Genomic DNA, 13,150 nt, shown 5'->3' on the forward strand with positions numbered 1-13,150 from the left:
TTCTGCAGCAGGACAACGACCCCACATATCCCAGAATTCATAGCGCGCGGTGGGTATGGATATTTTTGCCGGAAAAAAAAAACGGCGGATGAGGGCCGCCTGAAGAGCAAACTTTAAGTAAGTACTGAATATTATGTCACTTGCAAATGTTTAATAATGAAGAACATTAAAACATTACTGTTGGCCACATGTCGGCAAAGTTATGTGACATTAGTGACGTTTGTACTAACTTGGTTTTAAAGCCTTTACTTTAAAATATACTCCGTTCAATAGCTGAGCTTTATCTTACAGAGAATGATCAAAGCTCATGTAGAAACAAACAAACAAATGAACAAAAGATTTTCTCCTTCATTTCTGTCAAACAAAGCTGTATGAAAGCTTTCCAGTGGTTAGTATCATGATTGCTAGGCAACCTGGGCAGCACGATGGAGGCTAGACCGTCCCATTTCGCAAGCCTCGCTCTTCCGGCCTTAGCGGCCTTTGAGTACGCGGCCCTTGTGGACCGTTAAGGCTGCGTACTTTAAGACTGCAGACCCTGAATTGGGATACAGCCCTTTTCTCCACTTGAACTGTCAGATCAGCAAACCTGGCCTGATGACAGTTTGCCATCTAGTCATGATTCCAGCAATAACAGGCATTTATCCACCTGCAGTCCCCAGTGATGCCTAATAGAAAGTTTGCTCTTACAGCAAAAATAAATGGAGTATCACTCGTCTGCCTCTCACTGGCATGCTGTTTCCATGGAGAAACACATACGTAAAACCTGTAGGTATAGTGGGTTATTTTGGTTTGCAAATGATAAACTCGCCTTATCAGGGCTGCTCATTTTTTTTTTTTAAGTATGTTTATTGAGATTTTTTGATATAAGGAAAAAAAGAGACACAAAAAAAGACAAAAAAACAACAGAGAGCACAACAGCAAGGGCTAAAACACACAAATAAGACAAAAGATTACACTGCAAAGACAAAAATACTACTTCAACACTGGCAATAAACAGAAATAAAACGCTAAGGGGGTAGTCGATCAAACAGGACTTTGTTTTAATGCATGGTCTAAAAATGGCTGCCACACATCAAAGAAATTACTAAATTTGTCCGCTAATGTGTACCTAATTCTCTCCATATGCAGTAGAGCAGTCAGTTCTGTTAGCCACATTTTGAATTGAGGTACAATATCCGACTTCCAGACAGCCCAATAATAAAACTGAAGCAATGGCAAAGCAAATTCACCCTTAGGTTTAGACTTACATAGATGAACTTTTGATATCCTGTGAGTTCTAAAGCCCCAAACAAATGGTAATACTACTGAGTCGATCACTTTAAAAAATTGCTTATTCAAAAAAAATAGGTAAGTTTAAAAATAAATATAGAAATTTAGGAAGGGAATGGCTGCTCATTTTTGACCCACTAATTTGTTTTATCCATGGCTACAACAGCTCAGGATCAGTCAACAACATCAGCCTCTACAATTAACCACTAGGGTCAATCAGAGCCCACTTAGAGAGTATCAAGTTTAGTCTTCCCACAGCTGGCTGTTGACTTAAGATCAATTACATATGCACATACATTTAAAAAGACTAAAAACCTTTTTTGTTTTGTTTTGTTTATATTTCTGACGTTTTCATTGCCTTAAAAAATGTAAACCTACACAATTTTGTATGGTTTTTATCTTCCTGTTGAATTATTTTATCTTTATGGTCTGTTTCCTTGTAATAGGGGAAAGACAGAATATCAACCAAATTCTAGAAAAACAACACATTTAAATAAAAGTTTGAATTTCTTTTGCATGTCAGTGAAATTTGTACTTGATACCCAAGAAAAAAACAAATTAGTACTTTCCTGGTAAATACATCAAGATGAAATCTTAGTTAACTTAAGTTAGAGTTTGAATTAGTTGCCATTAGGCATTCCATTTATTTATTCAATAATAATTCATACTCATACATATGAGGTTTACAATGAGGTCTTTTTAATAAGAAGTTTGAAAAACTCTTTAAAACCACAAGCTAATAAAAACAAAAACAACCCAAGGTTGTTGGGACAAGTAAATCAAATTTTCAGTTTGTATAAGGGAAAACTTGACATGACACTGGCTTCACATTAGACAAGCAAATTGCAGATATCAGGAAGTCATCTTTTATATTAGCACCTGCTTCAAGATATTACTAAATCATTGTATTTTGAAAAACACAAGAGGTCAACAAATTGAAAGGAAAACTGAAGAAAATTTTATTTTTACATTTAGTGTGAAAGGGATTTTCTTTCCCAGTTTTTTCTCCTTACAGCATTCATTCTATAAGTCTTCATATTTCTTATTTCTTCTTATTATTTTGGGAGACGCATGTTGGAAATCCTCCAGTGTTTCATTGTTGTATACTTGCTCTGTGTTCTGGTGATACTGCTTGTATCACCAGAACACATTTTGTAATTTTTTAAGTTACATAGTTTTATCAGAATTCATTCAAAACTTCTTTAGAGACAGAATGAAGTGCTCAAAAGCTACCAACAAATGGTACTGTTCCATACCACCATCTTCAACTTCCTGATGTATCCTTCGAGCAGCTCATCTCAGACTGCCATCTTCCTGATGCATTTACAGATGCTCTCTCTTTCATCCTCCATTGAAATTTACTAATCCTCTGCATCTCTCTTTTCATTGCTTACAAATCCTCAGGGTGCTGGACTTTGAGTGGAGCCTATTGTTCCAGCTCGGTATCTGATGACTGGTAGGGCATTGTATCTTATTCGTACCATAGAACTGGCTTCTCAGCACCCCTCTGGAGGTATCTGGCTGTGGCTGACCTTCCATCTTTATCGTGGTTACTTCTGTCTGGTATATCTGTTATTCTGCTGTCTGGTAGTTCTGCGTCTTTAGACCAGATCACCTTCTCTTTGCAACCATTCAGCCACACTCATAGTGTGTGTGTAGCTTTTACAAATATCTGAGGATGTCTGGCTTGTATTCATAACATATGTTATACTTTCTTTAACCAAGCCAAGTTTTTTTTTACCTTAAATCAGAATTAGACTTAATACCACATTTACCCCCTCTCATCAGAAGGCAGAAATTTTGATAACTGGTGCCCTATAGGGGGTCCAAGATTCACAAACACTTTGAAAACATACACAAACATAGACAGATGTAAAGCCCAGGGTTGGAAGAGAGCAGCAAGCAAATTGTTTTAATTTGCCTAAGGCAAAACATAAGTGATGCTTTGCTTTACGTCAGACAGCCAAATCATATTCATTGTTCCTACTGTCTTATCGTCTTACAATGGAAATCACCTGAAAAAAAATGTATATACACACACACACACACATACACACACACACACACACCATTTTCTTTAGATTATCTCTACCTTTTATCTCTTTAGGCATGTTCATGATTAAATATAAAGAAAGGTTTGGAAGATATCCAGGGGTAGACATACGAGACTGTGATTCAGCAGTATTTTTGATTTTGGAGGGTTTTTTGGACATTGGACCACCACACAAACATGTTAAATATTAGCGTATTTATGCTTTATGCCAGATACATGAGTAAAGACAGACTCTCACTGCAAGTGACAGGCCAAATGACAGCTCCTGGAATTGAGAGCTTTGGCCTCAGAAAGCAAATCAAAGAAAACAAATCTCCAACATAACCCCAAATAGACGTACACATTCTGGGCTAACAAGCCTTAAATCTATCCCTTCCAAGACAAATTCTGAATGTCAGTCAGAATCTAAAAGCTTCATGTTAGAACTGTTACCCTCCACTGCCTCAAACGGTTAGAGCATTTATCAATGTCACATACCTCCTTTATATTTGATAATGATGATTGTTGTGAGTACTTCTAATGTTCCCTGTCAGGGGAGCAAATCACAAGATTACCTACATCATCCCTGAAGTGAGCAGTCTCCAAGCATGAGGGACATTGCCTGTGCCCATGACATGTGAATAAGTACCTGACAACATGGGAGTCATTCTGAAGCGATGTTTTCCTGACAAACAGGAAAGGCCACAACGCAAACACCTGACGTTGAAATGCAGTTACGGAATGAACAAGTCTACACACAGAAAATGGCCTGAAAAAGTCTTTGAATGTACCTGGCAGGCCCACATAAAACCCAATAACTGCAAACTCTTAAAAAACTCTTATTGAGAAATATATAATACATAATATATAATATATATGTTATATAACTCTGTGTTACCTGAAAGAATTACAAATGATCACAAACACTCTGGAGGCATTGCTAGCATATTAGTAAACTGTTGACGGGTAACAAACAAACAATAAAAAAAAATTCCCAAAACTGTGGGCCAGGGCCCCCTGGTGGGCCATAATGGTGTTGCAAGTGGGCCTCAGTAATAACACAAATTCAATATGAATTTCACTCAGAGTGTAACTCCCATTTAAGGGTATACTAAAACCGTCTTTTTGCTAGAATCAGCACAAATGATCTGTGAAAACAATATTAAATTATTAATAAAATTTTGATTATGCTTGTGTTTAGGCTAATCCTTACACCGTCTTTTTAGTGACATTAATGCAAAACTAATGAATACATTAATGCAATTAGTTTTAGATTAATATAATAAATGAATTAATTGGGCTAAGGCCCAAATACCAAACACCCTCAAACCTGGCCCAGGCTACGTAAAGGAATCCTTGATGTCTTTTATTTATTTATTCATGTAGTATATTTAGCTTGGGAGACCATACCAAGGGCAAGCTTCCCTCAACAACATGACCTTTGTTACTAGGATCAAAGGAACGCACAACCACCTCCACAGTGACAGCGGCCTAACCAACGAAGATGATGGATCCATGGGGTCAGGAAAGCCAGAAGCAGGGCTGGAGAGCTACCTTTCATGACCATTCACTGGAGGTATGGATCTATTGCATGGCTTTCCTCACATCAAGAAGCTGTCCATCAAAATCGATACAGCTCTTCCTGCATCTGGAGCTTGTGAAGGACTTCTCAGTCATGCAGGACTCCTGTTCACTGCTGAACAGTGACAGCTTCACAGAAAGAACCTTGCGAGCAAACTGCTGCTGAAGCTTAACCATCACTTCACTGAGTAAAGAAATGGCACATTTTTGCTAAATATGCAGAAATAAATGCACACCCATACAATTTTATGGTAAACTGAGCTCCCTTGTATGAACACATGTTGAAGATGCCTCGTTCTAATGTCTTCTCTGAGACTGCTGCCATTTGGAACAAAAATGAATATAAAGTTTACAGCATATCTTGTCACTGGAAATTGTTTGCACTGTTTATATATTTATGTTATTTACTGTAGGCATTGGTAAAAAAAAAACTTTATGTTGAGGAAAAATGAAATCTGGAAATTAGAATTGTTGTGCCTTATTTTGTTGATGATTTTACATATATTCCTTTTGAAAATACTAAAATTTGTATATTTATTTATTTTTGTTTGTCTGATAGCATTTATTTAAAAAGTAAATCGGACATTTCAAACAGTTACTCACTACTTGAGTAGTCTTTTCACCAAGTACTTTTTTACTCTTACTTGGGTAACTTTTTTTAAGACTACTTTTCACTTTTACTTGAGTAATAATAGTTTAAAGTAATACGTTTTTCGCATCGCTTGAAAAACCTGCCAGCTAGCAGCGTCCCCCTCCCCGGTAGGTGAAGTTATTTTTAGCCAATTACAAGTTGAATCTGGTAGTTGGGGTTGTTAGCTAAGATACAGTCATTAAGAAGCGGCACAACTAATGTGTCTATGTGAGCTAAATTGCGATGTGCACCGCTGGCCCGGCCATTTATTTTTTAATTTTTTAACTGTGACAAAAAAATCAGCCGGGGCATTTTAACTAGAGATCGGCCCACCAGGTATTATAGGAAAAGCCATAAAGCCTTTGAATGAAAACAAACGCTGTTGTGACAGTGATGTATACTGTCTTGTTGGTATATGTATGATTTCTATACATTTTACATCAGATAAAACTTTGGTTGTAAGATTCAGATAATTATTTATTAAAAGCGAGATATTTTAAATAAGAATAAGAAGGATAAGTATTTCTTTGTGCCCCCCTTTCCCTGTTAGTGCCCTCCTGTGTAACACGCAGACACTAAAGCGGTCGTGCCATAATGTCATGCTGCAAAAGAAAAAAAAGGACGATTCTTTTAAATACAAGGGGGAGTAAGCGAGTCAGATACCAAGGCACAGAGATGTACTGAGCCCCTCTGATGACATGGTCCAAAAAATAAATAAATTGTGGCCACAAAATACTACTTCGTGCCCTTGAAATGGGTATAACGTGCCCACGAAATACTTATTTGTGACCACGAATTGGGCATAATGTGGCAACGAATTACGCATTTGTGGCAACGAAATAGATAACGTGCGCACATCATATTGACACAATTCCTGGACAGCTGCATAGAGACATAAGCATAAGAGTAGGCTAAACCTATACATCATGGACAGACAGTATGATTGAGTTTTATTTTACGCTGGGAATGAGCTACAAATGCATTTTGAAAAGCCTGGCAATGCAAGGAACCATCATTATGGAGAGACATTTAAACAGGATATTGAGACCCCAGTTGCTTTACAGACATAAGTACGACTTGGACACCAGGAACACCAGGATAGATTTTATTGTCTACCAACTGCAAGGGCCTGGGAAGGATCACGGTTATATATTAAATACAATCTTCTACGTTCACTAAATTCCCTCTAATGTTAGTATGCCACATGTTCATTATGGGTCCACCAGCAGTCCAGGAATTCCTTCTTTAGAGTGGAGTCCACACCAGCCTTGTCTTCGGCAGATGAGGAGGAGCCTCCTATCCTCTTGTCTTTCCACTGGGCCCATCACATCCCTGCCCAGCTTGCATTCTGCACCCGAGTCCGTCCTGCGATGCCACCACAGCTCCCCTTGCGTCGGCACCCTCTAAAATAACAAATAGGGGCCACAACAATGGTCCCAAGAGGGCCCTGGCTTATAGCCATGGCGACCCTCTCCCAACCCGGCTGCACCCAGTAAACGACAGTGGAGACCCTACTCACAAATGCTGCCACTCACATGCGTTGTCTCCTACTGTCTTTGTAAGTGAATTGAGGGTCATACACAGTTAGTTACAGCTAAATTACAATAATTTGAAATTCTTTATTGCCAGTTATGTGGAACCTAAAGAAAGGTCCTGTTGTAACTTAAAAATAAACTTTTTCAACTCTTTTAAAAAAAGATTTCTTTAATACAGTGGAACCCCGACTTACGAATACCCCATTTAACGAAAAATTCAACTTACGAAGGGACTTAACGCCAATATTTCTGCCTGTGTTACTGCAAAATGCCCGCGTAACGAAAGCCCAGAATGCCTACAATGCCCACAATGCCTTCCGAATCATGTGACAACCCCCTTGGCTTTCGTACTTGCACTTCGCTGTTCCACTTGAACGATGTATTGTTGTTGCAGTTAACAATTAGCCTATGGCCTATCGTTCACTCAAAAGGCGCAATGGGTGCTTCCATCCGTCCATTCGCTTCTGCTTATCCTTTTCAGGGTCGCGCTGGAGCCTATCCCAGCTGTCACGGGGTACACCCTGGACAGGTCACCAGTCTGTCGCAGGGCCAACACACAGGGACGGACAACTATTCGCGCTCACATTCACACCTAGTGGCAATTTGGATTTTCCAATTAACCTATCCCCTCAAGCTGCCTGTCTTTGGACGGTGGGAGGAAGCCAGAGTACCCGGAGGGAACCCACGCAAACTCCACACAGAAAGACCCCGGCCTGATGTTGGAATTGAACTCAGGACCTTCTTGCTGTGCGGCAACAGTGCTAACCACCGTGCCACCGTGCTGCCAACAGCAATGGGTGCTTTGACTTACGAAAATTTTCGACTTACAAAAGACCCTCAGGAACAAATTAATTTCACAAGTCGGGGTTCCATTGTACATGAAAACCAGATGTTTGTATTAAAGGAGAAAATTTAAACTGTAGAAATCTCAATAATAAAAAAAAAACAAGTTTTAAATATTTTAATAACAATGAATGAAAGAAGTAATAATGTTGTGTGGGGAAAATGAGGCACAGAGCTGGGTCGCCACGTCACATCGGCCGATCTGTCTCCAGGTTAGGCGTCGCACCCCCACAATTAGGCAGCAGGTCCCTCTTTTCACGTGGCCTCCACACATTCCTTCTCATATCTGGGGCCTCTCTACTCCCAGTGCTCAGCTAGCCTGCTTTTGAAAGGTCTTTGCACAGCTGATAGGCCACCTCTTGACACACCCATGCCTCAGCAGGTGATCCCTATCAGCTAATTTGTCCCATGTGCAGCCAGTCCACAGTGATTAAAACCATGCAATATAAATATCAACATACAAACATGCAATAGAAACAATAAAATCATGCAAATAAAAAATGCACTCAAAAATAGACACTAAAAATTAGAATAAAACCAATGTACAAGATAAATACAGATCTCCACTGTGTGACATCTGCCTCCTGGCAACACTTTGCTAGTCCCGCCCCTGCACAGTTACCAGCTGTCAGCTACTTAGAAAAGGATCCTGGTGTAATTTTTCTCTCAGAGACAGTTCATAACTGCCCTTCAACTCATTCATGTCACCTAAAAGGTAAACCTGTTTCTCCATCACCTTCTCAGCTCTGATGATTCAGTAAGGACATCTCCTGGTTTGTTTCCCTCTCACCACATATCCAAACCGACATCATGACCAGCAGGTTTACAGCTGTGGCTCCAGCAAACATCAGCTGATACGAGAAATTAATATGAAATCAATTCTAACAAAAGCTGATCAAGCTTAAACGTGCTGCTGTTGTTTAGCGCAACATCCGCTGGTTTCCTCTTTCTGTCGCAAAGTGGGCGATAAACAAACAAGAGAGAAAAGCCGATCAGCTGATCATTGATCAGTTTTCATGATTGAAGTAGAAACAGGAGAGGGAGGGGGAGAATGAGAGAAGAAGAGACAGCTGCAGCGTAAAGACACAGAATAAATCCAGCTTTGTGTCTTTTTCATTCTAACTGAAGTCCGGGACAAACTTTTCAGCTCAATACGAAACGCGTAATATTTTCTCCGAATACGGGACGATTCCGTATTTTACAGGACGGTTGGCAACTCTACTAACTAACCTTATGAATAAAATAAAGTTCACTATCAGTAACATCATAGCACCCACCCAGCTGTATAGAAACTCCGTCATACTAGCTAGTAAGCAGTACGAGTTGTTGTAACTGACTGTAAAAAGTCAGCACAACGATAAACGATAAACTCCACCTAAACTTGGTTTATATCTGACCCAGACAGACTGCAGGTCATTACTTCTTACCTGAAGTTCCAGCGTCCGTCAGCCCATAAAAACGAAAAATCACCGGGCCAGTCCAGCTATGCTCGTGCCATCGGTTAACCCTTCGCGTGCCACCTCCTGTGGTGCTGAACAGAATAAGTGGAAGAAAAATGCATAGATGCGTCTTTGTTGGTTTTTCAGCATTTTTTGTGGAGCACTTTGTGATATTTATCTTGAAAACAACTAGATAAATAAAATCATGTAAGAACAAAAAACTCACAAAACACGTGATATGTGGTTATTTATTTATTTATTTAGATAGTTAGGTGGTTACATATCCATAGGTTACATCCAGAAAGTGACTTCTTATATTGACAGCTTTGTAGTGAAAATCTTGCTTGAACAGATTTTCACTGTGGTAAAGCTTACATTGCAACAAACTGATATCTTCTAATTTCTTCCAATTATTTTTCCCAAAAAGCAGTTATCTTTGACCCTATGTATTTTATTGTCATTACCAAAATTAGCAACAGTCATTTCTTAATAATTGGTAAAGACATGATTGTCCACATTTCCCTGCACGTTCTTTGAGGTGCATTTATATTGCATGTTACACAAACAGTGGTCTTGTAAAACCGACCAGCCTGTGTATACACAGTTTTTTTCTTCACTGCCTTTGTTTGTAAATTTCATTTTCATTTTTATGGTTTATCTTTATGCAAAATGAAAGTAAATAAAATATACTGATCCATTCCTCAGTAAGTTGAAACAGGTCAACGGCACACAGTTGCACACAAAGATAGTTATATAAAGTGTCCAGCAGGTGTCAGACTCAGACCCAGACACAGCCAGCGTCCAACAAGGTAGAGCGTCAAACCTTGCTGGACCTTTTGTAGCCCATATATTGTACCATTATATCTTTAGCTTTTATCTATCCATTGCTAACTATTGACATCAAAACTGACATATCAGAAAAGCATTTTTAATGAAATAGCGAAGATCTCAAAACTCTGAGCAAACTGCGGTCTCTTCTAAAAATCTAGTGGCTTTTGTGCAGAGATAAGCAGCTTTTGTACACATAGGTATTTGGACTCTCTGCACCACTGTTGCTTTTTGTTGCTTTTTAAAAGTCTAGCATAATTAAACGCTGTCACCAGAGATGACGTGTGTTGCTTTGCAAACTTCACAGAGATTCTGTGATTGAACAGCCACTGCAAGTAACACATTCCACAGTTGGCCAACTTCAAAATGTGTCCAGTGTCAAACATACGAGCTTGTGTGACCTGTCACTGCTAAATCATTTTTTTATGCAGTTTAGCAATAAATTAACAACCTGTTTGCTCAATGGTGTTTGTTCTGTGCTACATTAAAAATGCTGCTTGAATGTACACCAGTTTCATGTACAGTTTGATGTATAGTTTGAACTATAATCCTACAGGTATCACAGACATAAGGAATTAATCGATACTAGCATGTGTAAGGATGGAAAATTTTAACATATCACTCAAATCTAATAAAAATAGATGTTCTTTTAGTGCATGCTACAAAAAACAAAACAGGAAATTGTGTCATGTGTTCTAAATGTCAGAAAGAGAAATTGGTTTCCTGGGACCTCCCCCAACTAAGCAAGAAATTTAATGATGATATTTGACTTGGATTTTATTTTAACTGGGTTTTTATTTTTAAATCTGCCATAATTTGTAGTGTGATTCTTTCCTTTGCCTGAGAAAATCACACACTGTGTATTTAATAGGCCTAACTGATTCACTAACCGAGCACTTACTGTAAGACACCTACTTCTTCTAGAGTTACACTGGTTTGCCTTTCAGATATTGTAGTGAGAGTAAAAGAAAAACTGAAAAAGCAGCCTACTCATCCATCTGTTTACCATGATTATTTCTATTTACAGTAAAAGAACCAAATTCTGTCACAACATAGTTCAATATCTGTTTACTCATCATGAAGCACAACAATTAAAACATTTTGGGAACTGAGTGAAATGAGAGTTTATTATTTTAAAAGATAATCTACCAAAACCAAAAGATTAGCATTATATCAAAAGAAAGAAAAAACAAACAAAAAAAGATTGAAAATAGTTTCACTTTTAGGATTATACTTATGTTGTTATTAATTATGTTTTATTTGTCCAGTATGTATTTATGTAGGACTTATATCCTGCTGCACAACCCAGTTTTCAGTCTAAAATTGCAGGACAAAAAGCTGACCTGAGTGCAAATAATAGTACTAAACTTAATTCCTCCTTCTTCAGCCTGACTTTTTATTAATTTTGAAATATAGACATTACTCTAATCTCGTTTGTATTTACTTATGACATTTTATCTACCGGAGTTTGCTTTCTGTGTTTATTGTTTTGATGTTTTCAAATCTATTCAGCACTCTTTAATTTGATCAAGTGTCCCTTTACCATAGAAAGAAAGAAAAGAATCAAGGAGCAAAACAGAAATTGCAAATGGAAATGAACAACCAAAGTATAGCAACCACAATTATTAAAGGGTAATTCAAATTAATTTTGCAAACTTGCTCAATAGCAAATAAAATTAAGTTTTTTCTCACAGTTATGAGCCCCCCAGACACCTCCACTATTATATACAGTTGCAGCAAGAGTTGCCTTATCTCTCCACAAAGTATTTGCTAAAAAATGATAAACACTTCCAATGACAGACGTGCCAGAAGAAGCCGAGGTTGTGTCACTGGCCGACCATTCCATTGCCTGTAAGGCTGCACACTCTGCACTCTGGACTTCTGGACATGTTGGTTTTACCCCTTGACCCCAAGATGCGTAGCGCAGCTCCTGGCCGTCCACCCACAGCCAGTCTTTAAAGAAGAAATGCAATCCAATCCAGAAGGGACCTGTGGTGTTTTGCTTTTTCAGTTCTCTCTGTATCAGCAACATCTCGGTCACTGATGCCACACTGGCGAGGTCACTGTAGGTCTTTCTGCAGTACTCCAGAGCTTCCTCCCAAGTCTTTTTCTCATTCACCACTGTTGGACTGTAGCAGAAGAAGGCTCTACTGTCAGCTTCTTTTCCATCACTCAGTCCTTTGTCATCGATATAGCCATTGGTATCTAACTCGCCATTGTCGGGTTGCGTATTTGTCCAAGCAACCTCCATTGGTCCACCTCCTGACCAGGTCCAATTATTTGTGCCTAAAATTCTTTGCAGTCCTACCCAGACAAGGCCTGAGGGTCTCATCTTCTGAAGTTTGTTCAAGTCCTGTTCATTACTAACAGGGGCCAGGTCTGTGTACTTTTCCCGGCAGTAATTCTGAGCGGCATTCCAAGTCTTCTGATCTTCGATGTAAATGTACTTACTCTTACTAAAAGTCCCAGACAAATTCAACAGGAACAGAATGTAAGTGAAGAGTCTGTCCATTGTGCTCTTGGATTTAAAAAGATTTGGGAAATCTGTTCTGGAGCTGTCACCTTTTATGCTTGTCCTTCAGACATGCATTTGCATATAGGTCGGCCCTTTCATTCTCTTAACCACACAATAATCACAAGCTGAGTGAGAAAACACAGCTGCTTTAACGTTCTCTTTTTTTGACAGCCCATAAAACTGCTTACAGGGCCCCGAACCTGTCCCAGCATTAAATAAACAAGTAAAATAGGTAGCTAAGGCTGTATAAAAAAAGACTTAAACCATTTTAAGTAAATTCACAGAAATTATTTTTAACCACACAAATATTTCCTGACATGTTGGTAGTTGGTGTTGTTATAGGGGTTCCAGAGTTAGGGAATAATATTACTACTACTACTAATAATAATAGCCTTTTGAAACATACACAGACAGACATAAATCTAAAGGTTCTTGGAAGAGGACGCCCTAAACAAATTTAAGAATTTGCTTAAGGCA

At 38.7% G+C, this 13,150-nt stretch overlaps 1 protein-coding gene across 1 annotated transcript; it reads right to left on the minus strand.

The window, feature by feature from the left end:
* Window positions 1–9,576: 9,576 nt before the first annotated feature.
* LOC121813248 (macrophage mannose receptor 1-like) lies at window positions 9,577–12,687 on the minus strand. The gene has a single exon (XM_042216896.1). It carries the CDS (start codon window positions 12,668–12,670, stop codon window positions 11,819–11,821), a length of 852 nt encoding a protein of 283 aa, XP_042072830.1. The 5' UTR covers window positions 12,671–12,687; the 3' UTR covers window positions 9,577–11,818.
* Window positions 12,688–13,150: the final 463 nt, after the last annotated feature.

Source organism: Haplochromis burtoni, unplaced genomic scaffold (genome assembly GCF_018398535.1).
Source record: "Haplochromis burtoni strain Fernald_Lab_line unplaced genomic scaffold, NCSU_Asbu1 Contig_1331, whole genome shotgun sequence".
NCBI classification, from domain to species: Eukaryota; Metazoa; Chordata; class Actinopteri; order Cichliformes; family Cichlidae; genus Haplochromis; species Haplochromis burtoni.